This window comes from Hippocampus bargibanti, linkage group LG17, assembly GCF_051943395.1.
Source record: "Hippocampus bargibanti isolate YZ-2025 linkage group LG17, ASM5194339v1, whole genome shotgun sequence".
NCBI classification, from domain to species: domain Eukaryota; kingdom Metazoa; phylum Chordata; class Actinopteri; order Syngnathiformes; family Syngnathidae; genus Hippocampus; species Hippocampus bargibanti.
In genome coordinates, this window is record NC_142750.1 from 9,327,640 (window position 1) to 9,355,310 (window position 27,671).

The 27,671-nt window shown below is 40.8% G+C and overlaps 1 protein-coding gene and 1 long non-coding RNA gene across 3 annotated transcripts in view; one reads left to right on the forward strand and one right to left on the reverse strand.

Annotated features, from left to right (window-relative positions):
- The window catches only part of LOC148885587 (uncharacterized), a 211,235-nt gene that overhangs the window by 122,522 nt on the left and 61,042 nt on the right, over positions 1–27,671 (forward strand). The window lies entirely within an intron of this gene.
- The window catches only part of hs3st4 (heparan sulfate (glucosamine) 3-O-sulfotransferase 4), an 83,776-nt gene that overhangs the window by 17,937 nt on the left and 38,168 nt on the right, over positions 1–27,671 (reverse strand). Inside the window, exon 2 of one of the 2 annotated variants that reach the window (XM_089019104.1) lies at positions 10,551–10,643. The exons of the other annotated variant lie outside the window; for it this stretch is intronic. Coding sequence (XP_088875230.1) covers positions 10,551–10,643 — 93 coding nt within the window. The remainder of the gene's footprint in view (positions 1–10,550; positions 10,644–27,671) is intronic. 2 annotated transcript variants of the gene reach the window in all.

Consider the following 27,671-nt stretch of genomic DNA (forward strand, 5'->3'; position numbering starts at 1 on the left):
TTGTTTGTTTTCTCAATTTCCCAGCACGTTCATTTGTTATTGCCGCTGCGGTTTAATGGGGCAGATGTTGTCATAATTAATATTACACACCGCAGTCATCCTTCATAATACAAGAATGTTTATACTTCATAACCTCAAGTGAACCAAATCAATCTGCCGGCCTCTCCCAAACGCTTTGATCTTGAAGAAAATACAAATGGAGTCTTTGAGCGCGGGTCATGGGGGATAATCTCAACGGAGTGACTTCTTAATGTACACTTTTCATATTCGGGTGTCGCAGTTAAAAGCTTGTCAGAAAGAATTTTCCCCTCAATTAATCCTTACGCTCGCTCATTCGCATGATCACTTTTTCAAAACGCGAGGTTTCTCGAGTCAACACGCAGCCATTGCTAATCTCATCAAGTCACGCGGATTGCGGCGCTAAAACTGTGAGCATGACTCGCCTTGAAATTTGAATGTTCGACTGCACCGTGTGGAAGCAGCTCGGGGAGCGGCGTGCCTGCCGCTTTGTCTGCAGGGAAGCGGAGTGACGGCAGCGTGGATGCCAGACTCACAATGCGGGAAATTTCATTACACTCATTTGTACGTCATGTTATTGTCACTTTGACAATGGACTCTCAAATCTCGACACCAAACAATTAAAAAGAAATTAATAAAACTATTTGGACAGCATTTTCCAAAATGGAAATACAATAGCGTACTAGCCCCAAGAGATCCTCAAAAGCAAAGCAGCAGCTGTATTCTTATACAAAAAAATAATTTTATTGAATCCGCTGTAAGATTATCAGTGTGAACATGACACCTCAATATGGAAAATTAAAGGAATACTTTATTCAATTACAGTATATTGCACACTAATTAAAATACAGTAAAGTCTCGTTATATCGATATCGGATATATCGATAGTCTCGGTTATATGGATACTATTTCTACGCGCGCACGGAGAAAATTACATGCAAACAGGGTCGGATATATCGATAGTCCTGGTTATATCGATATTTTTTCGGACTCCCTTGAATATCGATATAACGAGCCTTTACTGTATGTACATTAAATGTGCTAAAACAACAACTCCTGCAAGATTAAATGGAAATATAATTACCGTATTTTAGGCACTATAAGGTAATACTTCACAATCTGTATGGATCAATATTTTGAATTCTTAAATGGAGTTCTAATAAAGTGCTTTTCTGTAGCTTCCGCAATTGTAAAAGTGCAATCTAAAAGGTGTGAATTGTATTGTATTGTATTGTCTTTAGCGAAGGTCCATCTAGTGGATGCAGAATGCAGCCATGTGTCTTATAATGTTGTGTGCCGTACAGGTGAAAGTTTACTCATTCACTGCCATTCCTGAATTTATTTGGGAATTGAAAATATAACTTGGAGCACCATTCCCAAATTTGTTCAGGTTTTGGTTTTTCTTGCAAGGGCTGCCGATAAAGTACTGGTCAGACCTCTTGCAATGTTTTTCCCTTCCACGAGGGGCAGCATTTCCTTTTTTCCCATGTAAACGCTTTGTTCCAGCTTTAGCCAATATGTATGTACTGTAATGTATAGTATTTTGGACAGCGGTAACTTGAAGGACAACCGACACCTTCTGACAAGTTGCGTCCATCAATTTGTAAAATCACTTCAAATGACTTCTACTGAGCGCATTTTACAAAGATTCCACCGCATACAGCTATATTTTACGTTTTAACACTCACACTGAATATTTATGAAGTCTTGTTTTTGAGTTGATGATGATGCCGGAAGTGACGTCACGTTCAAAACGCCCCTGAATGAGAAAGCGACACAATGCGTTTTGGGTACTTTTTTACGTCTGAAAACACCATGTTAATCGTGAAATTAGGAGGGAAAACTACATAAATAACGCGATGGTGAATCGTTGTGTGTCGCAGCCGATTGCGGTAACACTCATAAAGAAGGTGTTAGTTTACACACATTCCTAGCAGACAAATCAGCCCATTTCCAACGGAGCCTGTGCGCGATCTTGTGCATTTTCTGGGCGCTACATCGGAGTCCAGATCTTCATCGGTTTCATCGCTTGCAGACGGCTTGAATTGATACGGAAGGACTTCTTTAATAGATTGCAAACATGTATGCTTTCTTCTTAAGAACTATTTGAATCATATTCATAACTGGATGAGTACCAAGAAAGCATCTTCTCCGAATCTGAACTCTCTGAAGCCATTGTTTTGATTCTGGAGCAAGGCAGTGTGACACCTATAGTAAAGTCACGAACAAGGAGGCGGGACTTTCTGAATCTACCCAGTTTCAAGCTAATTTGTGGCTGTTTTGGGACACTTTAAGTCATTTTTATTGGTGTTTTGCATTTGACTAAAAATATCAGCCTGCATGTTTTGGGTATTTTAGATCCTACAAAGCGTTTTTCTGATGTCACTTAGGACACAAAAAAATGGTTTCGGTTGGTTAAATACAACCGAATGGTGCTAAGCAAAGTCCTTCTTTTAATTTTCAATGTCCTCAAGCTTAATTGGTATTCACCAGGCAAAGAAATATGAGGCACCAATGCACTGATGTCATTTTAACAAACAGATAACTTTGAAAGTTTGCAGCTGAAGACAGCCAATTATCTAATTTAGCAGCAGACACCAACACCAATCAAACGTCCCCTCGACAGTTTGAAGGACGTGAACATGGTTGAGAAGATAAAATAAAGACAGGTTCTCTGTACCATTTGGACAACTCCTGCTGATGTTTCCAAGTGCCAAAGGTGCAGTTTGTGAGAAGCGTGGCCATTCTCGGGAGCGATTTGTCACAAAATGGCTATAAAGCCTGCAATTATTCATGTAGCTTAAGTGCTCTTGAGTAGAACAGCTCGACGGGTTTGACTGACTTTGGCGGAAAGACAATTGAGCTTGTTTTGTCGTCGACGCAGTTGGAAATTGGAGGTTGGGAGACAGCATCTGGACAAAAATATGTGGCGATGAATGACGAAAGTACAGAATTGGCGTGAGCATTGAAGATTATGGCTCCATTCTCACATACAGATGCATCCTGGTAGGAGTGTGGCGTCACGCAAAAGTGCGCCTTTCAACCCTTTGATGTCTTTGATATCTTTCAAGTGAGCCTGACTCATTCCCACGCAGGCCGAGGGTATATAAGTAGCCAGCGTGGGACAGAGAGATTGAGGGATTCTCGGGGCAGAACCATTGGGACTCAGACACACGCGCAACGCACAGAGACCCGCACAGCGTTGGACGGAGTTTCACAGCACGACTTGCTCGACTCCACGCCACGATCAAGCTCTGGGATACATCTACGTGTCACTTGAGATCTGACAACGAACCTACTTACGATTATAGAGAAACATCAAACTCTTTAGGAGCACTCACTCGAATGACATTTTCCACGAAAGGCTACTTTCCCTTTAGTTTTGTAGCCTTCTGCATTTTTATTGCTTGATGACAGCCGTTTTTGAAGATCCCTCAGAGATGCATACATTACGAGCGACGCAAATTGGAGGAGTCTATATTTAATTTCTAAGTGCTTTTGAAGCAAAGGCGCACAAAAAAAACAAAGATAAAATGACCACTTTGAAGGTTGACAGTAAAACGGCAAATTGCAAAATGATCCTATTTCCTGATGACATTGGCTCTTCCTTTGAGGATCCTGGCGGTTTGCATTTAGACAGGCCGAACGGTGCACAATGGTCTAGTTCAAGGGTGTCAAAGTCATTTTTTGCCGCGGTCCACATTGTAGTTACGGTTTTCCTCTCGGGGACTGTTATGAATTTGGGGAAGCCTATTAGAATGATTAATCCCCTCCACATATTACACATATAACGCACAGCAAATTAACGAATAATAAGTTTTGAAAATATGACTGTTATTGTGGTTTACATACGACAATTTGAAATTTCGGTTTGGACTTCAGAAAGCATCATGGAATTTCACAAGTTTGATTAGCTTTCACGAATAAAATGATATAGTGGGCCCGATTTGGTCCCCTGGCCTTTACTTTGACACATGTAGACTACTTTGTATGTATAAATTCACGCTTATTTAACTGCTCTGTTCAATCTTTTCATTCCTTTTTGTATGTGTGTCTTTTGTGTAATTTAGATTTGGAAATAAGAGTTTGCAGTTATTTCACCCTTAACTCATTCATTGTCAGACATGTACAAAAATGTGTCTACTCCAGAGCCAGGGTATTTGTCATCTTCATTCAAATTCCAGGACAGAAAATTTTATGACAACATAAACATTCAAAGCAGCTTAAGAAACCTTCGACTCTTTTCTTTTATCAGAAAAAAAGACCTTGTTCTTAAATTATATGGGTCTGGAGTTATATCAGAATCAGAAAAAATATGTGTTTGAAATAAGTCTGTCCAAACGCTGTCCAAAATTCAATGCATTACATAAATACATATTGGTTTATTTTGCGCTTTAACAACAGCTAAAGCTGTAACAGAGCGCTAACATGGAAGGGATTTAAAAAAAGAAATGAATAAAAATAAAAGTGACAACAGTACATTCCTGCTGTACAAACGTGCTTGCTTGCATGCGAGCGAGGCGGTCTGATGTTTTCACTTTGAAAACTGCTGTTCAATATCCACATCATAAGTCATTTAATTGTAATAACCCCTTTGAAACAGAGGTGCTTGTCTTTCTTTTTTTACCTTGAACTGCTCCTGCAAATCATTCCAAAGGTATCTCTTACTTTTTGAGGCCCTGTGATGATGTTCCGTATTGTTTACGTGAAGCTTCAAAACGACAATTCTCCACCTCTGCTTTGAGCTGCATAACAAAAACAAAAAGAGGCTATGCCGTTTGCCGTTTAGCCTGACTTTGACAAAACACGCGCTTGTACGTCTCTCTTCCGACATTGACACCGTTTGAAGAAATCCGCCGTTGTCTCAAACAGTAGTTTTGAGGCGCTTTTGACTCCCTGTTAAGAATGCATCATTATGCTTGCTAGCGGCAATTTGCACCTGACAAACGGCGTAGCGAGTTGCAACCACCCCCCTGACAAATTTCCCCCGCCCTCGAGACTGATGGTATTATTTTCAGCGAGGAACAACACTTGACCCCTTTGAATGGACTGATGCTGACACGATGACTTCGCCTTTTGATTTTTAAATATCTATTTGATATCTTTCAACACGATGGAGACCAAAAGGTTTTAGTATGCGGCTGAGATTTGTTCAGTTAGCAGGTAGCCATAGCTTCAAGTGGACATTATTTTAGTGCATTTCCACTACAAATGAGACTAGCACCTGTAAGAAATACCGGGTAATATTAATCTTGAATCCCAGATGATTAGAATATTACCTTAAATAGCATGTGAAATAATTAGTTGATGTCAACCGTCCCTGTGGAAATACTTGAATGTACAACATTGTAGCAAATATTGAGACAAATATAAGCCACTTCTGGTGAATGAAAAAAATGGATTGACGTTGCCTCGTTAAAATGTGGTCGCTTGAAGCTGTCGGATGTGAAACACAACATAAAACCTTGATGAATAGTGCGGAGCACGGTCATAGAAACATTTTCTCAGACTTAACAGTCACGTAGGAGTCAAACTCAACGAACCAACGGACCCTTGAAATTTTTTCTTGTGTGTCTGTTTTCAAAGACATATTTTCCAGAAAAATGTTGAGGTTTAAAGCTCCACGGGTTTCACTTTTCCCAGTTTTATCGACCTATTGTTACACAGTCTGCTGTACAAAATCACAACGTTTAAACCTTCCAGCCAGCAACGGTGATCGAATTTTCCAAGTTAATGTCTTGTATTCCATCAGAGCATTAAAGTTTAGACTTTCATCGAAGCCTGACAATAAACAGGGTGGCCAGTCGCCATCAGCCCGAGTGGCGAGCGAGCGCCAGCGTCGCCGACGTAGTTCCAGTGACCTCTAAATGTGATTCGGAGCGCCTCATTTGCCAAGCCGTCCGCGCTGGTTGGCAAGCGAACACCATTGAACGACTCGCCACTGTTTTGTTCCAATTAACATGCGGCGTCCTAAATTTGCTGTGCATCAGGCTTTTCCAATCACACCAGCCCTCCCCAACACCACCCTCCACCGCCCCTTTCTGCCTTGGAGAGCCAAATAATTAACAGCTGCACTGACACTTAAATCGGTTAGGTTTTACAGTTTTTATTAAACATGTCAACGTCCTTTAGCTTCGTCGTCACCGCCAAGTCCAAAGACTTGAATTTGCAAATATCGAACCATTATCAACCATTATTTTTTTTTTCATAATGGTCGCAAAATGCCTTATCTAGTGATATATTTAGCTATCTAGCATTCCATCTAGAGATAGCTATCCAGCTATCTAGCTGGCTAGCTATCTATCTAGTTATCTAGAGAGCTAGCTATGTAGCAAGCTATATAGATAGCTTTCCTTCCATCCATCCATCCATCATCCATCCATCCAGATTGCCGTCGATGTTGAACTCCTGTATTACAGGGTGTTCATTCACCATAATTGATTAACATTTTACAGAGACCGATACCATCTGTATACACTTCAAATGTCTTAAAGATCTCATTAAAAAGTGCAAACTAGCATTCAAATGCAGTTATGGGAGACAAGCCGGTTAAAAACACCCCCTTCTTGAAATTCGATTTCCCCGGTGCGGTACAGGAGACGTTGGAGCTTGCGGGTGCACAACAATTGAAGGTCCTTTGATTGGCAAAGCGGTAGAGGGGGAAATTTGGAGGAGGCTCGTGTAATTTGTTGACAGAGATCGCTGTGTACAGGATTGGCCTTGCTTCGCTATACACACTTTTTAGTTTCTTTGTTGAATTTCCATTATGTGCACCCAGAATTTATTCGGTGACGTCAACATAGTGATGACACATTCATAAATACAAATATGATAATCCCTTGCAACTTGGCACTTAAAGTTTTGCAACAGCAGTTTTTCCACTTTTTTTCCAAAACGTTTTCCTTAATATAAAATTATTGTCATATTTTGTACCCATGTTCATGGTGATGGTTCAGGGAGGTTTGTGGTTTTGGAGATATAATGATAAGGGGCATACACAGAAATGCAGACATGGTTTTGGTTCCACATACGTCCAAGTGTTCAAATTCAGCCATGTGATAGAATCTCTCTTGATTTAAATCCAAAGGAATTCAAGTGAGGTTAGCGTTGCCAGAAGGTGAACGCAATCACGATGAAAATATCACATTCCTGGCAAAGTTTGTAATAAGTCAAGGGCTCTCAAATACGGGCAAAGTACGAGGCATGCAATGACCTTCCCACTTCCACGCTTGATTATCAGCACAAAAAGTGAATGAACAGTTGAAGCGCTTTGGAGCTTAGCTCATCAGCGTTCCTGACATTCCCTGACTGGAGTGCCTATTAATGTTGGATTGTCATTCTGACGAGCACGAGGAGAGTGGGTGTTCATAAGGATAAGCAAATGTGCGGCACAAACAATATAGCATCCCGTATAGGAGAGCGCGAGTTGTCGGACAGGTTGTCTTTAGCACATCGACTGTCTCTTCTTCATTAAAACAAGAGCCCGGCTGAAAGTGATCATCAGCAAACTCTTGGATTTTTCCATAGGGAATAGTGTTCCAGCACATAAAGGGCCGGTCGGAAATAGCTGTCTTGCTCTGCATAACAATGACAGATTCTTCCGTATTTTTAAATCTGCCAAGAAATGCTACAAAGGAAAAGCGGGAGATGAAAAGCCCGATGTTTCTGACGTACAGTATTAGCATGTATAAGCGCATTGTCATTCTTGCTGTCAAGCTCTGAAGGCCTCAAAAGAAACACACTTTTCTCTCGCGCAAGGTTACCCCGAGATTTGTTCCCTACTCGCAATTCTCAGCAAACTCATATTGTTCGTCAACGTTAAAAGGAACCTTGTCTAAATGGCTGTCATTTTCCCCGGGCAGAGCGAGTTGAAAAGTTTGCGCCGAGGCAACCGTGCGGCTAACCCCACACCCCTCCTCACAAGTGTTTTTGACTGTGCAGCACCGCGAAATGCGGCAAATGAAAATAATACAAGGCCCTGTGTCAGTCAAAGTGGCTAAATGTCAACGGACACGCAATTCGGATCAAAGCCCGAAACTTCATTAGAGTCAAATAGGGATGACATTGCCTTGGACCGACGTTGCGGACTTTGGGTTTTAATGAGGACATTTTTGCAACACGCTAATTGCCGTCGATTCAAAGTTGTGGAGACTGATATACTTGGCTCACAGGCGATACTTGGCTCACAAGTGTTCAACTGAGTTATTTCCTTTGTTCATTTTTATTTTGAAAGGCAGGGAAAAACTACAAATTACATAGCCAAAATGGTGGTAAGAGCACAAGTTGGATGGGTGCAGAGTCAAGCGCTGACTTTCTTCCCGGGTGTACGACACAGCGGCCGGGAAAAGCATAGATGCAAATCCTCTAGATTTTCCCGTGCTGTGGAAATCATAAGAGGGGTTTCTCTGTTTACGAGTGCACCAGGATTAATGGGTAGTGAATTACGAATGTAGAAAATGGAACCTTTTAAAAAGGCAAAGGAAGATGAATCACTGTACAGAATTGAGTTTAATTTGTCAAACTTGTCCAGTGATTCTCAAACTTTTACAAAGAAAATACAGACATGAATGATTTGAATCATTTTGCAAATGTAATTTGATTTTAATTTGTTAGATTTCTGCATAATATGAATGCATTTGGTTTTCATGGAAAAAGTTGGTGTTCTGGAAATGTGATTAATCAAAACAAAAGAAAAGCAAAATGACTCGTCACAAAGTTAGAGATTTACGACCATGTTCATAAAAGTTATGAAATGATGGACAAATTTATCCACACAGTGTGAATGCAACTACATCATAAATCGAAGATATAATGTACAAACCCTGTCTGTCAATGCAGGCGTTTTATAAAATCTGAAACAGAAAATCTAAATTTCCAGCCTTTCTTGATCAAACAATGTACAAACTTGAACATTAGGGGATCTTTTGAAAAGGGGACCTTTGCTGACAAGTTTCCCCAAAAACATTCAATTGACAAAGTGGACTAGTCCAACTGTTGATTCACGACTAAGTGAATTAAGTAAGTTCACTGCCATTCCTGAGTGTATTTAGAAATTGAAAATATGACAGAGGGCGCCATTCACAAATTTGTTCGGGTTTTGGTTTTTCTTGCTGGGGTGCCCATAAAGCGCTGGCTAGACCTCTGGCAATGTTTTTTTTTTCCCTTACATAAGGGGGAAGCATTTTTTCCATGTTAGCGCTTTGTTCCTGCTTCAGCTGTTGTTAAAGCGCTATATAATAAACCAATATGTATGTATTGCATTGTATTTTGTACAGCTGCCCTCATGTCAAGCCCATATAACTCCAGACCCATATAATTTCGCAATTAGTTCTTTTTTATAATGAAAGAAGACAGTCTAAGGTTTTTTACGCTGCATTGATTGTTGATGTAGTCCTAAAACTCAATATTCTGAGTGAAAAATGACAAAAACCCTAGCACTGGATTGGATACATTTTTGCACATCATCTGGCAGTGAATGAGTTAATATACACGTTTCAATCCCATTTCCCATTATTGAAAACAATCAATTGAGCTCTGTGGAACAGCAACGTTTACCACGAGTTGACAGGTAAAAAGTGAATAGGAGTGAGCGAGTGGTGTAGGTTGCAGTGCGTCGATTGTGTTAGCACTGTTGGCTAGGATGCCTTTCCAAAGAAACAATAACATAAAAAATGAATGGTTTTTTTTTTCCAACCCGCATAAAGTGTATCTGAGCAAGTAATGGATGGTTCGCGTCGCGATTGAAACAAAGGCTATTGAAGCAAAACAATGCGGTCCTTTGAGAGGATATGATCACAGCCAAAAATATTAACACGCATCCCAGTCGAGGAGGCCAAAACATGACAACCTGATTGATTCCACTATCTAATTTATTCTCATGTAGTGCTTTTCCTCCAGTTTTTTTTTTTGCAATATGTGAATAAGCCTCCACGCCACAGCTGTGAATTTATTAGATGTAAATATAGATTTTCCTGTAAACGTGTTGACAGTAAAAAGAGAGCATATCTACTGCCCATTTGATTGAGCAATTTGGAGACAGTGGAGCATTTGACAAATGTCCATGTTAAGCTTCAGATGAGAACCTACACGCTGTACTTAAGCTGAGTAATGGCCGCGGCCTCGCCAAGTGATGTTTTTAAAGTAACGTCATAATTTAGCCTGTCTAGGGAGACATCGCCTTGACAAAATTATTCGTCCTCCTCATTTTTACTGTCCATTTTTTAAAACAGTTCCACTCTGCCCGTGAAATCGACCATGGGGGTCAAATGTCAGCATTGTTCGTAAGGCGTAAGCTCCGTACCGTCACCAGTTTCTTAACCCGGGCGCTAATTTAAAGTCCAAACTCCTACGTCACGGTGCTCAGAGGTGAATGATAACAAGGGTGCATTGTTGTTTTGTAAGTGACATCAAGTTCTCTGCTCTGTGGTGAGCACGGATGCGGCGTGTTATGCCTCATGGCTTATTGGCTCCTCGCCAACATACACAAATGCAGATTTAAAAAAAAATCAAAATAAGGACCACATACCACATACCGTATATGCACAAAGACCGGGGTGAAAAATAGGTTTGCACCTGTGCTGTGCGGTAACCACGGCAACAGTGAGAGAGGATCATACCGGGGCCATCTGTTTATTAAAGAAAAAAAAAAACAAGGATTCAAACATACATATATAATTGTTGTCATGAATTTTTCAGAGGAGAATGCAGGCCTAGTAGTTTTACTATACAGACGATCCCCAGCTTCTGAACATTGAAGTTACAAAAACGGTACATACAAACATTTTTGCGGATACTGTATGTTGAAAAATGTATGGAGAGAGATGCTGTAAGTTAGATTTTGTATTGCGCGCCTTTTTCTGGCTGAGCTCGCTTGTGACTGTCTGCGAACTGTGCTTTACACACACAGACACATTGGAGGTTTCAAGGGCTGGATGTTTACGCGACGGACACCCATGCTGACCAATCTATGCTGAAGTGTTGTCAACGAGTTCGAGCCCCGATCTGCCGAGCTTGTTTACAATTGGCTGTGTAGAGTATGTGGGCGGGGAGGAAATCCCTCTGCCCAGTTGACACTCTGAGGAGGACGCGATGCATTACAAAACGGAATAGCTGCTGCCACGTCATTCAGTAATGATGTGCCAGCAGCCTCAGTAATGGCTTACTGAAGGATATATGTTGTCGTACTTCAGAAGGTGTGAATTTATTTTACAACTGTTCGAGCGTCTGTGTTTTATACTTCCCCGTTCACTGTGTGACTTAGACATACATTCCATACAAAATATAGCACTGAAGCAACTTACGACCAAATTCACCTTATGAACGACCGCGAGGAATGTATCTCGTTTGTAAGGTGGGGATTGTCTGTATACTATAAAATGCATATCACAAATTCAAGTCATCACAACAAAAGAGATGATGAAAGCAGGACACCCTACGGCATGTACAGACAAGTCCGATTCTTCGCTTTACAACTCCATGACAATGTTCAACATGTCATGCTGACACTCTAATAATCTGTTTCTTGGACATGACGAGAGATGAGTATGCTAAATTACTCTGTCACGGTAATTTACCAAAATGGCCTTCAATTTTTTGGATTTTCAGTTTTTGCGAATGTTGGCAGAACCGCGAAGGGGGGTGAACATCAAACGATATTTTGAACAATATCTATTGACCCATCGTGTCAATGTGGAGAGTGAGAAATGACTTCACTGCACACAAAGACACATTTTCACCATGTTCTGTTGCTGTGGCTGGCCGAGAATGTGAGCAGTTGGGCCGAGTTGTGCCAGTTGAAAACATATCCACAGTCATATGATATTCGGTACATTCGAATTTGTAAACATGGAAAAACTCTAATTTCTCAACGCTAGCAGCTCTGATCAATAAGACTCGTATGGATGCTGGCGATTGATCAGAGTGAGCGAGAGAGCACATTGTGGTTCTTTGCAGTCCGCGGTGAATATGCGTCGCCTGTCTCGCCGCGAGCCTTAATTGTGGACTGTTGCATAAACGCAAACGCTGTCAATTTTTCAGCCGCTTGTAATGAGGCGTAGCCCTCGGCCAGCATTGAACCGATTGCTGATGAGACACCAAAGTGGCTGGAAAGTATTTATCAAACAAGCCATAACTCTGTATTTCATTCTTGCAATCAAATCAATCCACTTTCTTCACTGACTCGAGGTCCAGGACACGTAATCGCGAACTAGTTATGCGTATGCAGATCTCAAAAGCTCAGCCCAATTACATTTACCCCTTAAACGTCATACAAGAGACAGGGACGCCAGTGCCGCCTGTCATAGGACTATTATTTTGTCAGCATTCGGTTTTCTTTGAACTGTTTCACAGTCTCAGTCGTTAACCGGTCAGATAACTTTGCACATTACATTTGCACTAACAAACATTTGACTTGCACTATTTAATTTTGGTTTATTATGCAATCGCCTCACTGCATCATTATTTTACATTTTCTGGAGGCTCCTTTCGATGATAATTTCACTCCACTAATGTCCTGTCGAGATTGAAATGCGGTACGCTCTGATCAGAGACGTTACATCTTGTGCATGTGCATTCAACTTGCTCCGAAGTATCTTTCCTTGTCATTCCAACATGCGCCGTTGTCACCGGAAGTCTTCGTTCATCAGTCATGTGATCTGGAATATGATGCTTGAGATTTGTGACTGCACTGCTGACTGTGAATTTATTCAACGATGTCAAGTCTAAAAAAAATTAACGTTTCCCATCATTAGTTCAACACTTTTGGTAGTGTTTAATTTAATATCATGATGCACCGAACATATATTTGACAGCTGTTAGAGTACTGCAAGACTGGGAGTAAACCATATACGATATGGTTTCGTCTATAAAATTCCAATCATGCCCCCAAATTTTGCAAGGCCCTCAACTCATTGGACAAATCATCAATGTGTAGATTAAAAAGAAGTCGGTGTAACAATTCCCACTTGGCCGAGCCCATTCAGAGTGCCAAATGGCTTTTTCCCGCATTCTTTGAAAGCATATTAAACAGAAAAACGGATGTATTATTTGTTATATCTTGTTTCCACGTTTCTTTTAAGGCATGACTATGCGTCATTCTTGTTTACTGCCAATTAAAACCACCTAATAATTTGTAGATATTTTTAAAGGCTTTACGTTAGCAGTACAATTTTCTGTAAGGCTTTGGACTGTGCGTTAGCTAACGCTATACACTTTATTTAGTTCTAGCCTTGATACCTGGGACCAAAGAAAACATACGACATGAAATCTGGTAGTAGACCTTGAAATGTGAATCCAAGGGCAAAAATAGAGCTAATCCCATGAGAGGATTTTTTTTTTTTTTCGCAACCATGCTACCATGTTGATCTGCTAGACAATCAAGTTATTTTTCAACTAATAAAATCACTCACTTCTCACTAAAAATCAACTGCATTTTTCATACAGTGTAACGTTTATCAGCCATAGTTTCTCTAATAATTTGCTCTTTTTTCACAAATGAAACTCATAGCATACTTGTAGCTTACATTTGTCTACTTCTTGTTCCTCACATGCGTGCCATGAGTGACCTGCAATAGCTTGTGTTCAAGTGGTTTTACACACTTCAGCATAAGAACAGGCCTCATATTTATTCCAGACAGGCGATCATTGTGTCTTGTTTTTATTTCCTGGAAGTACATACAGCTTCCATACAGAGCTCTACTAGTGCTAACACTGATCCCTATTTCAAACTTTCCATACTTCCTTCTTCTGTAATGTATTCTCAATTCCCAAGTGGCCATTGACCTCCTTCCATTTGTCTTTATGCGACCTACCGAGGGAAAGATTTAGTCATGCTGACTGGCCTATAAAATTCACTTAAAAAAAGGACCATCTCTCAACTGACAGTTCAGTGTAGCTCGCTAAAATACAGATGATAGATAACCCGCTAAGATTAACGGCCATTAATGTAAAGAGCACCCGCGGATTATAAAATATCAATCATTACAAAATCTGCACAATTTCAGAGCGCCGACGAAGCTTGTGCACTCCCTCACTAATCCTTTAAAACCAAACAAATTTGGCGAGGAATTACGTCAACCAAAGCCCATCCGTGACCGCCGCCAGTCGTCATTAGCCAGCAGACGGGATCGAGGACAGTACCCCAAAAAGTGCAATGTTCTCAATCCGAGATTAAATGCAACGGCATGCTGTTTGCTCAAAAAAAAAAAACGATTTTTACAAAACGAACATTTCAGGTAAGAATAATATCTGCAATTGAAATGTAATAAAAACACCAATAGCAGTTACTTTTGCTATTAACTCATTCACGGCCATCCCTGAATTTATTCAGGAATTGAAAATATTCGCCATTCCCGAATTTGTTCGGGTTTTGTTTTTTTCTTGCTGGGTTGCCGATAAAGCGCTGGTCACCCCACTGGCAATGTTTTCCCTTCCACAAGGGGGCAGCATTTCACCCTTTTCCATTTTAGCTCTTTGTTACAGCTTCAGCTCTTGTTAATGCGCCATATGAACCAATATGTATGTATTGTGTTGTATGTTGGACAGCCTCCCTCATTTCAAGTTCATATAACTCCAGACCTATATAATTTAGGTATTAACTCAGTTTTTTTCTGATGAAAGAAGAGGGTCTAAGGTTTCTCACGCTGTATTGATTGTTTATGCAGTCCCAAAACTCTATATTCTGTGAGTCCTGGAATTTGAGTGAAAATGACATAAACCCTGACACATTTTTGCACATTGTCTGGCAATGAATGAGTAAAGAGGAGGTTATTGCTATCGCTTCATCACAACAATGTACTTTATATATTCCCGAGTGAATTAGTCTGACGTATCACCTAAAGCATCATCCGAAGCCATGTTATTGTTTGTTTACATAGTCGCCATTGAATTCGGATGAGGCCTGCACTTTACAGTTCTGGTCGTAAGCTGTGATGTGCTGCTGTCTGGCTTCAAACAAGCGCGACCGGAGATGACTGAAGAGAGTCTGAGGCGAACCCTCAAATCACTCATTCAAAGCAAAGACGGCAAGCATTTGAGATAACTTCTGGCATTGGCATAAAGTAAAATCCTGAATGCTACTATGATGGGTTTCTCTGTAACAATGACTTAAAAATAGAAGTTTGTGATCAAAGGCACATCTGGAAGGGGTGACAATGAGACACGGGAAAAAAATGTCATCAGACTTCACAGAAAGTCAATCTGCCGTTCCCTGTGTGTCTAAAAGCCAATTCTGAGTGCAGACTCCCATCGCGCATCCCCAATGCTGAGGTAAAATCACCTGACAAGTACGGACCCCCAATGCCCTCTGCAGGCTCCGTTTATAAGCTTTCGACACTCGGTAGGGAAGAGGCACATCATTTAAACTCTAAGCCAGGAGGAAGAAAAAACTAGAGCAGATTCTCACAGGTTTTGTGAGACTATATACAGAGTTCTTCCACACCGTACATCTTCATTTTCTTATTTCTCCCCAAAGTTTCCAAAGTAGGTCATTTCATTTTGGACATTGAGTGTTTGGCTTCAGCTCAAACAATTCAGCTAATTTGTCTCCGGTTAAAGGCAAACCATGAATCATTGATAACCAGTTAAAATAACTCATTAAAACTCTTGAGTTCTCTTTCATAATGATCTGGAGCTATGGTTCTTAACCTGGGTTCGATCGCACCCGAGGGGTTCGGTGAGTCGGTCTCAGGGGTTCGGTGGATCTTCCGCCACAGAGGTCAACCCCTCAGTCTAGACTGTATTTAGTAGACACAGTCATTGGAAGAGGGGTTCGGTGAATGAGCATATGAAACTGGTGGGGTTCGGTGCCTCCAACAAGATTAAGAACCACTGATCTGGAGGGAGCAGACGAGAACCAGTAGGATGGATGCAGTTGGTTATTAGTTGGTTGGTTGGTTGGTTGGTTATTAGTTGGTTCTACCGGAAACAAATTCCTTGTGTGTTCTACATACTTGGCAATAAAGATGATTCTGATTCTGATTCTGATTCTGATTATTCTCACTACATGCAGTGAAACCTGCAAATTGTTGTGGGTTACTATTTATTTGTTTGTTTGATATGGACATTCAAAAACCAGACGCATTGCTTTAAGTGTTTTGGCAGGAGTGCAAACCATAAGAAAAATATAAGTTGAATCAGTCAATAAACTTAATAAGTAAAATAATTATGAAATTGTCTCTTTCTGTCCTTGCGGGGTGAAAATAGTCTCCAACAAGCTAAATAGCTAGCTAGCTACCTATATCTGTATCTCGCTTGTTAACTTGGCATCTTATACATGAAATGACTTTCCTTTATAGTCTTTAGCTAGCTAACTAGCTAACTAGCTACCTATCTTTGTAGCTAGCTAGTTATCTGAGCATCTCATTATACATTATACATACCTTTTATTATTCTTATTTTTACCACAATTACAGAGTTAATCAGTATCGGGGAATGGGTAGGAGGTTTGTAGTTGTCTCTTCACCCTGGTGACAAGTGAGGCTCCTCATGTGAGAGGCACTTGAAAATTATGCGCAATTACAACCACAGCAATGGACCAGACGTTCATCATGTAGGTGGAGGAGGTGGAAGACTTTACACAAGAAGCGCAATACAAAATGACGAGTGCAAGCTTCTTACGACACAATCTGATTCACAGCTTTGGCTGAAACTTTTAGCGTTGACCACACAGACTCGCTTTTTCGAACGTCAACGTTTCTGAAAGGGTTGTGAGCTTAGCAATTCAGAATGACCACACTGCGGCACACAGAAAATGTCTTCCCATTTGCCTCCTCAAGCGCTACATTTGAAGAACAATCTTGACACATCGTCGACGCTGCCTCCCTCCCAATCATTTGTTTTGACAGCTACCGCAGGAAATGATTAAATGCGGAACATCATATTGCAGTGATGCTTGAAGCCTTGTGAAAGTGTATTTTCTTGAGCAGGCTTTCTTTTCTGTAGCTTCACACGTCACTGTTTAATGACCGCAACGAACTAGTTTGGCATTCTCGGATGGTAGCAACTGTTTAGAATTCTTCAGCAGTAGTAACAAAATGTAAAAAGAAGGATGAAAAAATGCTAAGCTCTTAAAAAAGGGCTTGATTTTATTCTTTAATGTCAAAGAGGGTAAAAAGGGGGGTTTAAATCGCAGCCAACGATCACTTGGAATTGGAGTACTTGAAAAATACTCATCAATCAAATGTTGTCGTTAATAGCTAGCCTTTTCATTCTATTTGTTCTTTGGAAAATAATTCACTCTGCCATTTACGAATTTATTCGAGAATTGAAAATATGACGTATAGCACCATTACCGAATTTATTCGGGTTTTGTTTTTTCTTGTTTGGGTGCCGATAAAGCACTGGCCTTGGCCTCCGGCAATATGTTTTCCCTTCCACAAGCATTTTCCTTTTTCCATGTTAGCGCTTTGTTCCAGCTTCAGCTGTTGTTAAAGCGCTATATGTATGTATTGCGTTGTATTTTGGACAGCCGCCCTCATTTCAAGCTCATATAACTCCAGACTCATATAATTTAGGAATTAACTATTTTTTTCTGATTAAAGAAGAAAGTCTAAGGTTTTCTCTGGTGAATTGAATGTTTATGTAGTCCTAAAACTCAATATTCTGTGGGTCCTGGAATTAGAGTGACAATGACAAAAACCCTGTCACTGGAGTGGACACATTGTTGCACATGTACTGCAGTGAATGAGTTATAATGAGTAATCATTTTTAAAATGTACATTTTCAGGGTTAAATTCCTGCTCACCCGCAGAAAAACTGATCATGTGACTGTAAAGTGACCTTGAGAGTTTTGAAAGGCGCTTATAAATGAAATGTATTATTATGAATAATTCAATTTTAATCAATTTGATCTAAGCTAATTAAAAAAAACGAGTATGATGGCAGTTTATTTGCGAATATATGACCAAGGTGTCTAAAGAGATGCCACAAAACACATTTCTTTATTGACACAGCCTTTCACTTTACCCACATACATCCTGCAGATTTTTTTTGAACGTCTCCATTCATCCATTTCTGAATTGATGGCTGAGATAACGTACCTTAATAACGTCGAAATCATAGTCTTTATGGAGAAAGACACTCACAGTCAGTCATTTAAATGCCTTCACACTAAAAGCTGTGCTCTTTTCCATCGCTCTGATATTGGGTTCGCTAATAGCCCGGTCTGAATAATGACATTTAAGCATATGAAAATATGCATTGAGAAGCTCTGAACACATCCTGTTATAAATCGTTCACTTAGCGACACACATACATGTGATGTCAACACCTGCCTTTGCTTAATCACAATTTCACCCCTCACGGTTTTTTTTCTGTCACTGTCTGTCAAGCTGTCCTTGGCTATTTACTGAAAAAAAGAAAGCCTTTTGACAGTTTTCGGCAACTGTAAGATGCCACAGAATTCCAACAAAAAACCCTGACTACCAAGAAAAGTAGTCATTCATGTTGAGTGTTATGCATCTATGGCTATGTTTAGCCAAGGTTGTTCGCTAAAGTAACGGAGAATCTTTTGCAGCATGTTTATGTATGATTTTCAATTAAGCATCTACAATGAGTGGTGACTTTAAAAGAGAATATTCAAAGATGTGTGTGAAATACAGTGAAACTCCCTTACAATGAAATTTCCCAACAGGGGAATTTTCACAATAGAAAATTTATTTTAGATACATACAATTTCAAAAATTACGAACAGCATTCACGTTCACTCGGAACAATTTCTTGCATAATGTATTTTATTTGCTTCCCCATCTTTCTTTTCTTTTTACCTTTATCCTGTTTTAAGCGCGAATGCTTTTCTTTTCTTAACTCATTGGTCTGCAAAGGTCTGTTTTTTTTAGCAATGAAATGTTCTTGCTGCATCAGAAACTAGCAATAAATACTTTATGTAATGCTGCGCATGTGTAAGCAAGCCTGGTGTTTGATGTTGCTGTTTCTGAGCAAAGCAGTAGGAGTCGTGGCAGGCTGAGGTTCGGTTTGGCTTTGGCGGAAATGTTCTCTGAGGCAAGGGCGGAGAAAAGGATTTTGTATGACGCAACAGGGGAATTTTTTTCGTTATTGGGGGAGGATTATTTTTTTCACACTAGGAGGTATTTTTGCAAATGCAGATTTCATTGTAGAGGAGTTTCACTGTAATAGATACTTCCTTTCATCAGAAAAAAAAATAATTGCTAAATTATATGGGTCTGGAGTTATATGAGCTTGAAATGAGGGCGGCTATCCAAAGTACAATGCAATACTGTACATACATATACTTTTTCAACCTGCGAGTGAACGGGACAAATACCAAAAAAATGTATAATCCCACATACCCCACCCATCCAAAAAACAAAACAAAAAACCTCCCACGCCTACCCCTGATCGGAATAATGACATAAAAATTGCAGCGGGAAGTGTCCCCAATTGTTGCTATCATCAGTGTGTGTGATCCAATACTTCCTCCATTAGCAAGCGGCTTCTTTAAGATAAAGCCCTCATTGAGCTATGCGATAGGGCTGCTGCTCCTCACCAGACATTTGCATCTGCGGAGCGAATCTTGTGTTCTTGATACTCTAAGTCATTGGCATCCAGTTGGGCTGTACGAGTCCGTGACCTTGTAATGATGGGGTTGCCGGCCCAGAAGGCTAACCTTGTCTGAAACTCTAACTTCAGCCCCCGTGAGTCTGAGAAATGAGATATGAGCGGCTAAGAAGTAATCAGCGCATAAACACACACACACACACACACACACACACACACACACACAAATTCCGCACCACGTGGCGCTGATAACAACACAATTCCTCTGACATTAGGAAGCCGGCTGCCTGTCCATTTTAATTACCTGGGAAACTGCAACCCAAACAGTATTGTTGCAGGCCTCCGGCTTTGTGATTGTCATTTTAGGAAGATAGGGGAGGAACTGTCAAGTAGGCTAACCCCTATCTCACTTCCTGGCTGTGTCTGAAAGCGCAAAGATTTGTGGCTAATCCGTACGGGAGAGCGCGAGGCGCAATGGAAAATCAGGGAGGAGGTGCGAGAGAGCGAGTGATCGAGCAGACTTTCACTCCTGCTCACACGGCGCCTCAAAGAAAACCTGCTCCGCGTCACAACTTGTCAAGTCATCAAAACACGATGTGAGGGTGAACGTTCCACGGCACAATTGGCTTTAAAGGACTCAGAGTGTTTGTTTGTTTGTTTGTTTTTTTTTTTTTTCAAATTCCCATCATACAATTGAAATAGTCTGGTAATTACCTTTGGTGTCCCGCAGGTCTCTGTCTTAAGCTACTACTGTTTTGTAGTATGTAGTAAACATTTGTAGTAAAAATATGACGTAGAGCGCCATTCCCGAATTTGTTCGGGTTTTGTTTTTTCTTGTTTGGGTGCTAAGAAAGCGCTGGCCATGTCCTCTGGTAATGTTTTTCCCTTCCGCAAGGGGGTAGCATTTCCCTTTATTCCATGTTAGTGCTTTGTTGCAGCTTCAGCTGTTGTTAAAGTGCTATATGAACCATTATGTATGTATTGCATTGCATTTTGGACAGCCACCCTCATTTCAAGCTCATCTAACTCCGGACCCTAATAATTTAGGAATTAACTCTTTTGTGATGAAAGAAGAGAGTCTAAGGTTTTTTACGATGCATTGAATGTTTATGTAGTCCTAAAACTCAATATTCTGTGGGTCCTGGATTTTTTTTTTACATTGTCTGCCAATGAATGATTTAATTCATCATTCAAGGGGTCCGATAGAACTCTGATAATTTTAATACTATTTTTGAATCATTCACACCAGTTTCCCCGTGTTGATTCCTGTCAAAATAACCCTGAGGATTAGTAATTACAGCAAAATCTTTTAAAAGTAATATTTTATCTTTTGAGAGGGTAGTCCTGTCTCGTGCAAGTGAGGCAAGTGAAGCATACACTAGCGACCCAAATACTTTAAGACACTAATTTATGTTTTATACATTTTTAGAGTGAAAGTGACAATAAATGAATCTCTGTTTCCCTCCTTGTTGTCGCAACAATGTTATTTTCCCTTTTTTTGTGCATTTTTATGTTCTTATCCACTTGCCGTTAAGTCCTTCACTTGAGATCGTGTAACCGGAGGCTTGCTGAGCACTTCAACGACACTTCTCTTCTTCAGACGCTCTTTGACTCTCAGCCAGTGTCCGCACAGACGAGGTCAAACACGCCCATAGGTTATCTGGCAACGTCATCGTGACAGAACACCTTGAACACAGCGTGAGGCAGACATCAATGGCCTGGATGTTGTCATGTCAAAAAAACACACACAAAAAAGACGTTTGACTTTCCTTTTATGACAGGATCCCTCTCAAGGATGTTTTTTTTTTTTTTTACTCCAGTCAACAACATTCTATCAGCGCCTTTCCCTGACACATACCCTCTCCACTAAACTGTGATTTTCACAAAAGTGAAACAAAATGAATCTCAGCAGAGAGCGTGAAAGAGCATGGCGTCGAAGACAACTTGAAAAGCAACACAAGAGCGAAGGAAGCCGTCTTCCTGGGGCACGTCGCAAATGATCCTATTCGAAATGAAAAAGTCTGAGCACAACTTGAGCTGGAAAAAAAAAACATTTTCGAGGACAAGTAGCTGTCCAAAGAACGTTGGGGAAGAAAAGAACATTGTACACATGCTTGCTCAGCCTCTCTCGATTGTTTTGGGGTGGTAAATACAACTCTTGTTTTGCATTTAACTCATTCACTGCCAGACGATATGCAAAAATGTGTCCTCTAAGTGCCAGGGTTTTTGTCATTGTCACTTGAATTCCAGGACCCACAGAATATTGAGACTACATAAACATTCAATACAGCGTTAGAAACTTTAGACTTTCTTCTTTCATCAGAAAAAAACGAGTTAATTCCCAAGTTATATGGGTCTGGGGTAATATGAGGTGCAAGGAGTGCAGCTGTGCCAAAGGGAAATGCAAACATACATATTGGTTTATATAGCGCTTTAACAACAGATGAAGCTGGAACAAAGCGCTAACATGGACAAAAGGCAAATGCTGCACAAAAAACATTGCCAGAGGTGTGACCAGCACTTGATCGGTCATGTTCATATCCACTCTGTAACTGGGAAGTTATTGTTTGCTTGATTGCTATTGTGCGAACAGAAAAATCATTTAGACAGAGCAAATTGCGCAAAGTACTTGGTCAATGGTGGAGTTTTGTTCCTAAATTGGGGAAGTTAAATTTCATTCATAATATTTTTTTCCCCGCTCAGGCCAAAACCATCTGGTCATATCTTGATGCAAAGCAACTATGCTTAATTGAGGGGAATAGCTTCATTTTGTTCGCCTATTTATATCAAAGTAAAAAAAAATACTTGCCATCACCTGGTATTTACAGGCAATTCCAAATCATCTTTTATGGCTTTTTTGATATGAACTTTTTTTTCCAGTGTAAGGCATTGGTGTCAAACTCATATTTGTCGCGGGCCACATCGTAGTTAGGGTTTCCCTTGGAGGGCCGTTATGAATTTTGGGAAACCATATAAATGTTTCATCATCTCCACATATTATATACAAAGCACACAACAAAATAATGATTAACCAGTTTTCAAATTTGAAGTAAAAAATAATGACTGTTTTTGTGGTTTACATGGGACAATTGGAATTTTGGTTCGGACTCTGACACGCATCATTGAATTTCACAAGTTAGATTTGCTTTCGCGGGCCGAATAAAATGATGTGGCGGGCCCTGATTTGGCCCCCGGGCCTTGACTTTGATACATGTGGTGTAAGGGTATATTTAACTCATTCACTGCCAGACGTTCAAAAATGTGTCCACTACAGTGCTTGGGGTTTTGTCATTGTCACTCGAATTCCATGACCTACGAAATATTGAGTTTTAGAACTACATAAAAATTCAATGCAGCGTAAGAAAGTTTAGACTCTCTCCTTTCATGAGAAAAAAAGAGTTAATTCCTAAATTTTATGGGACTGGAGTTATATGAGCTCGAAATGAGGGCGGCTGTCCAAGATACAATGCAACACATTGGTTTATATAGCGCTTTCACAGCTGAAGCTGGAACAAAGCGCTCACATTAAAAAAAAGAGAAATGCTTTCCCCTTGTGAAAAGGAAAAAAAAACATTACCAGAGCCAAAGGCCAGCGCTTTTTCGGCACCCAAACAAGAAAAAAAAAACAATTCCCAAATAAATTTGTGAATAGCAGTGAATGACTTAAACATGTTATCTTAGTTCAGATTGAGATTTCCCACCCCCATTTTTTTTTTGTTCCTTATCATCGATGCACCTCAGGACCACAGAGAAGAAAAAAAAGTCAAAACAAAGTAAGCCTGCACGTCATAAATAGGACTCTAAAAGCTCACTCAGTTTTGCTTCAATACACGAAACGGAGCATTTCATCTGGTCCCAAGAATAATGAACATTTTTTTTTTCCGAGTGAGCGCTAAGATTTATAGCGGCGCTGTGGAGAACCACTTTGACACTTCGTCCCTTCGGGGGTTTCTAAAAAGGGAGGGAAAAAAACAACAACAACCAAAAAAAAGACCTTCCCACGGTGATATATTAACGTTCTGACATGATGTGCGGTAGAAAAACGTTTGCCGCATTTAACACGCCGCGCCGTTAGTCGGGTCGAAGGCATTTCAAGCGATTTTTGTCAAGGCAATTAAAACAGAAAGATTGCATTTAATAGCTCCTCTTTCGTCTCGTCTTGAGATTAACTTGACATCAATCACTTATACGGGCCCGGCGACGTAAGTTAGCGTTTTACAATACGGCCCCCTCCTCCAACCCCTCTCCCCTTTCTGAGCTTCTGAAGATGGCTGTTTATGTTCTACTTTGTTTTACACGTCGCACTTGAAGCGTGCGCGGGAGCGTTAACAAGAAGTCGTCTTTGATTTATAGTTGTCGGGGCGGTGGGGGGGGGGCAACCGCCAATGTAAATACACGCATGCTGCGTTTCACTGATGGGTGCCGTGTTTTATAAAAATGTAAAAAAAAAAGGGTAACAAGTGGCGCAAAGAGTGACATGGATCAAAACCGCGATGCAATTTTTCATCTTCCTGACTTCCTACTCTTCTATTAAAAGCTTTTCCAGTGGTTTGGGTCGTTTGGTCATTCCACGAGGAATAAAAAAACGCATTGCTTAGCTGGTTTCAATTTTTAAACGGATCCCTCTTGTTTTATTTATCTCCGGCCGCCATATACTGTCCCTTTTGTGTCGTCCGCGCCTGCTTCAGAGTCGAGGTCTGACTTTACCAGCACGAGGTCAACACGGGCGAGTTTGCGGAAAGCTTTTATAAAGGCTTTGCGAGGGCCCAACTAGGAAGTGATGCGCTAAATGCACTCGACACGCGAGGTGTAGGAAAGCGCATGGATGTACGGGCGATGACATGCAACCATATGCTGTACTTGCATGCCTTTTGAAGCTTTCGTCAGGCATCCTTACTTCTTTTAAAAGAAGGAACAGCAACAACTATGTAGAACTGTTGCGGCTTGGAATTGAACCGGATTTACGTGGGACAGGTAATGTGAGACAGTTTCTTTTCATCAATAGATGCTACAGCTTCGTGTATGATATTTTTAAGTCTCATATTTTCTCATATTTTTCCATTAAAATACGTGAGTGTTTTTCTTTTGTTTTTGTGGTTTTTATTTTGTTTAGTTTTTTTTTGTGCGGGGGCAATGTGTGGCGATTTTCCCTTTGTTACCATGGCTGTTGGAAAGGTAGTACAAATCTGACTGTCTTTTGTGTTGTCACATTATTTATTTATTTTGTTTATTGACTTCAAGAGGGTGCCGCGAGAGTGGCTCCCTTTACAGCAGCTCCGGTGTTGTTTTTGCTGCCGTGAAATGTAAATTTCTCCACTGTGAGACAAATAGATGCTCATCTAATGTAATCCTTGCTTTATGCAGTGCCCTGATGAAAATTTGTGGAACTTGCTTCACGTAAAATCCCAAACACCAAAACATCCTTGGCGGAGGTAAAAATGGCGGTTCAAGACGGCTTCTTGCCAACACAAAAGGCCACCTCGTCGGCTCTCGTATTGGAAATCACACAAGCGCGCCAGCTGAATGGTTAATGAACTTCTTCCCGCTCCCCACGCTAATGGCCATCAGGCTGATTTCATTCCCTCGGCCCTTTTGTGCGTAATTATTGATTGTCCCAAGAAAGGTGGGCTGCGCAGAAGCCGGAAAACAGCAGGTAATTAGTATTTCTGGACCCTGACGGTCGCTGCCTTTTGCTTTTATTTGTTTGCAATGCAGCAGAGGTTGCGATAACTGCCGGCACGGGCTGCTACCTGAAGCTTTATTTTATCTCCTTCCTCTTAAAGGCGTTAACGACCCCGAAATTACAAATGTTTTCAATTACGGCCCGTTAAATTAATAACCTGCTCCTTTGGCGGAAACGTCGCGCGCATGACGATTGTTCCCGCTTTCGTCTCGACCAACTTTCACTCGCCATTTTGTGAATTCTGAATAAAAACAAACTTATTTCGTCCAAAAATGAAACACGGTGTTATTTTAGCAATTTCTTCCGTAAAAATGTATTTGCTGGCATATTTATTTTTAGATGTTCATTAGATAAGCATGATCTTACTATACTAATTTTTACATGGTGTTTGTCATTTTTTATTACATCACAGACAACACCAACATTCATTTTTAACGCGCCTGTAAAGTTTGAAAACATGTCCGAACGCGTTTAGCGTTGATGCTCATGCGAGTCGACTGCGACAGTATGGAAACGTTTCCCCCAGTTTATAATGTTTGTGTGCGTCCGCGGCCCTGACTTCCCATGTCAACTTTCAACTGAAATATGCGTGGCGTATTTCATGCCACATTCTCCGCTTTGCTGCGGTCGACCCGCAGTCTCCTCTGAGATCAAAAGTCTCCTTTTCGTGGAGAAGGCAGTGGTGCTCTCTCTCTCTCTCTCTCTCTCTCTCTCTCTCTCTCTCTCTCTCTCTCTCTCTCTCTCTCTCTCTCTCTCTCTCTCTCTCTCTCTCTCTCTCTCTCTCTCTCTCTCTCTCTCTCTCTCTCTCTCTCTCTCTCTCTCTCTCTCTCTCTCTTTCTAGGTCTCTCTCTTTCACTCTCTTGCTCTCTCTCTCTCTATCTGTTTCTCTCTTTCACGCTCTCTGCCTCTCTATGTATCTCTGTCTCTGTTTCTCTCTCTCTGTCTTTTGTCTCTATCTCAATCTGTCACTCTGTCTCGCTCTGTCTCTCTCTTTCTCACTCTCTCTCTCTCTGTCTCTCTTTGTCTCTTTCTCGCGCTCTGTGTCTCTCTGTCTCTCTCTTTCTCTCTCACTCTTTCTCTCTCTCGTCCACTCTCTCAATCTCTCTACCTCTCTGTCTCTCTCTCCCCCTCTGTTTCTCTCAAACTCTCTAGCTCTCTCTGTCTCTGTCTCTCACTGTCTCCCTGTATCTCACTTTCTCTCTCTCTCTCTCTCTCTCTCTCTCTCTCTCTCTCTCTCTCTCTCTCTCTCTCTCTCTCTCTCTCTCTCTCTCTCTCTCTCTCTTTCCCTCTGTCTCTCTCTTACTCTCTCTCTATCCCTCTGTCTCTCTCAAACTCTTTAGCTCTCTCTGTCTCCTTCTCTCACTATCTCCCTCTCTCTCTCTCTCTCTCTCTCTCTCTCTCTCTACTCTCTCTCTCTCTCCCTCTGTCTCTCTCAAACTCTTTAGCTCTCTCTGTCTCCTTCTCTCACTATCTCTCTCTCTCTCTCTCTCTCTCTCTCTCTCTCTCTCTCTCTCTCTCTCTCTCTCTCTCTCTCTCTCTCTCTCGTGTGTTTGAATCCAAGCGTAAATCGCTACATTATCGACGGAGAGACTGCAGTGTGTCAATTTGATGGTGGATGGACAAATGTACGCCTCAGACAATCAGACCTTGTAAATGTGGAAAACTGATCCCCGCAACTGTTTTTTCCAATTAATTTATCCAACAAACTAATTGTTTTTTAACTAGAAAGACAGTAAATTGCTAATTAATCTTTATTACAAATAACGGTGTTTCACTTATTTGTGTGAAAAGTAATTTCTGAGAAATTGTGGTGCACATTTATTGGATTGTTTTGTTTTATATGCTAATGTCGTAAAAAAAGATAATGATAATAAAGACATTATCACTGACTCATGTTAACCACAAAAGTGTCTTTGAATCCAGAAATCGGTAACATTTCCTCTTTGGTATTTTTCCAACATGTTGGGAGATGTCATAATGCCGCAGACATGCGTATGTATGTGAGTTGTGCTGCTTTGGTCAAACATGCGAGTGGGGGAGTGACGGGAAGCTCGATTCAACCCCTGTTAGGATCTTGATCATTATATTTACTGCACACGAAAGACTGTCAAAAAAGTTCACTGGTTTTATGAATTGGCATTCCTGAATCTAGTGATTGGGACGTGGCTGAGTGAGTGACATCAGGAGTTGGCAGTTATCATTTTGGACTTGTGATTTTGAGAGGATTGTTAGAAGACCCGAGATTGGTCATTTTACAGAGACATTCAATCAAACTTGTCATAACGTGACCACTTGAAGTCATTGAGGCCTCAGTTGACATCTTTTGACCCCAATCTCATACCACTTGTCCTCGGCGTTGTCTTTGCCATTAGTTCATCTTTTTGTTGTTCAAGTGTTTATTGCTTTACAGTGCTTTCGTGACATTTCTAGCTCGGCGCTACAGACATCATGGCGAGAC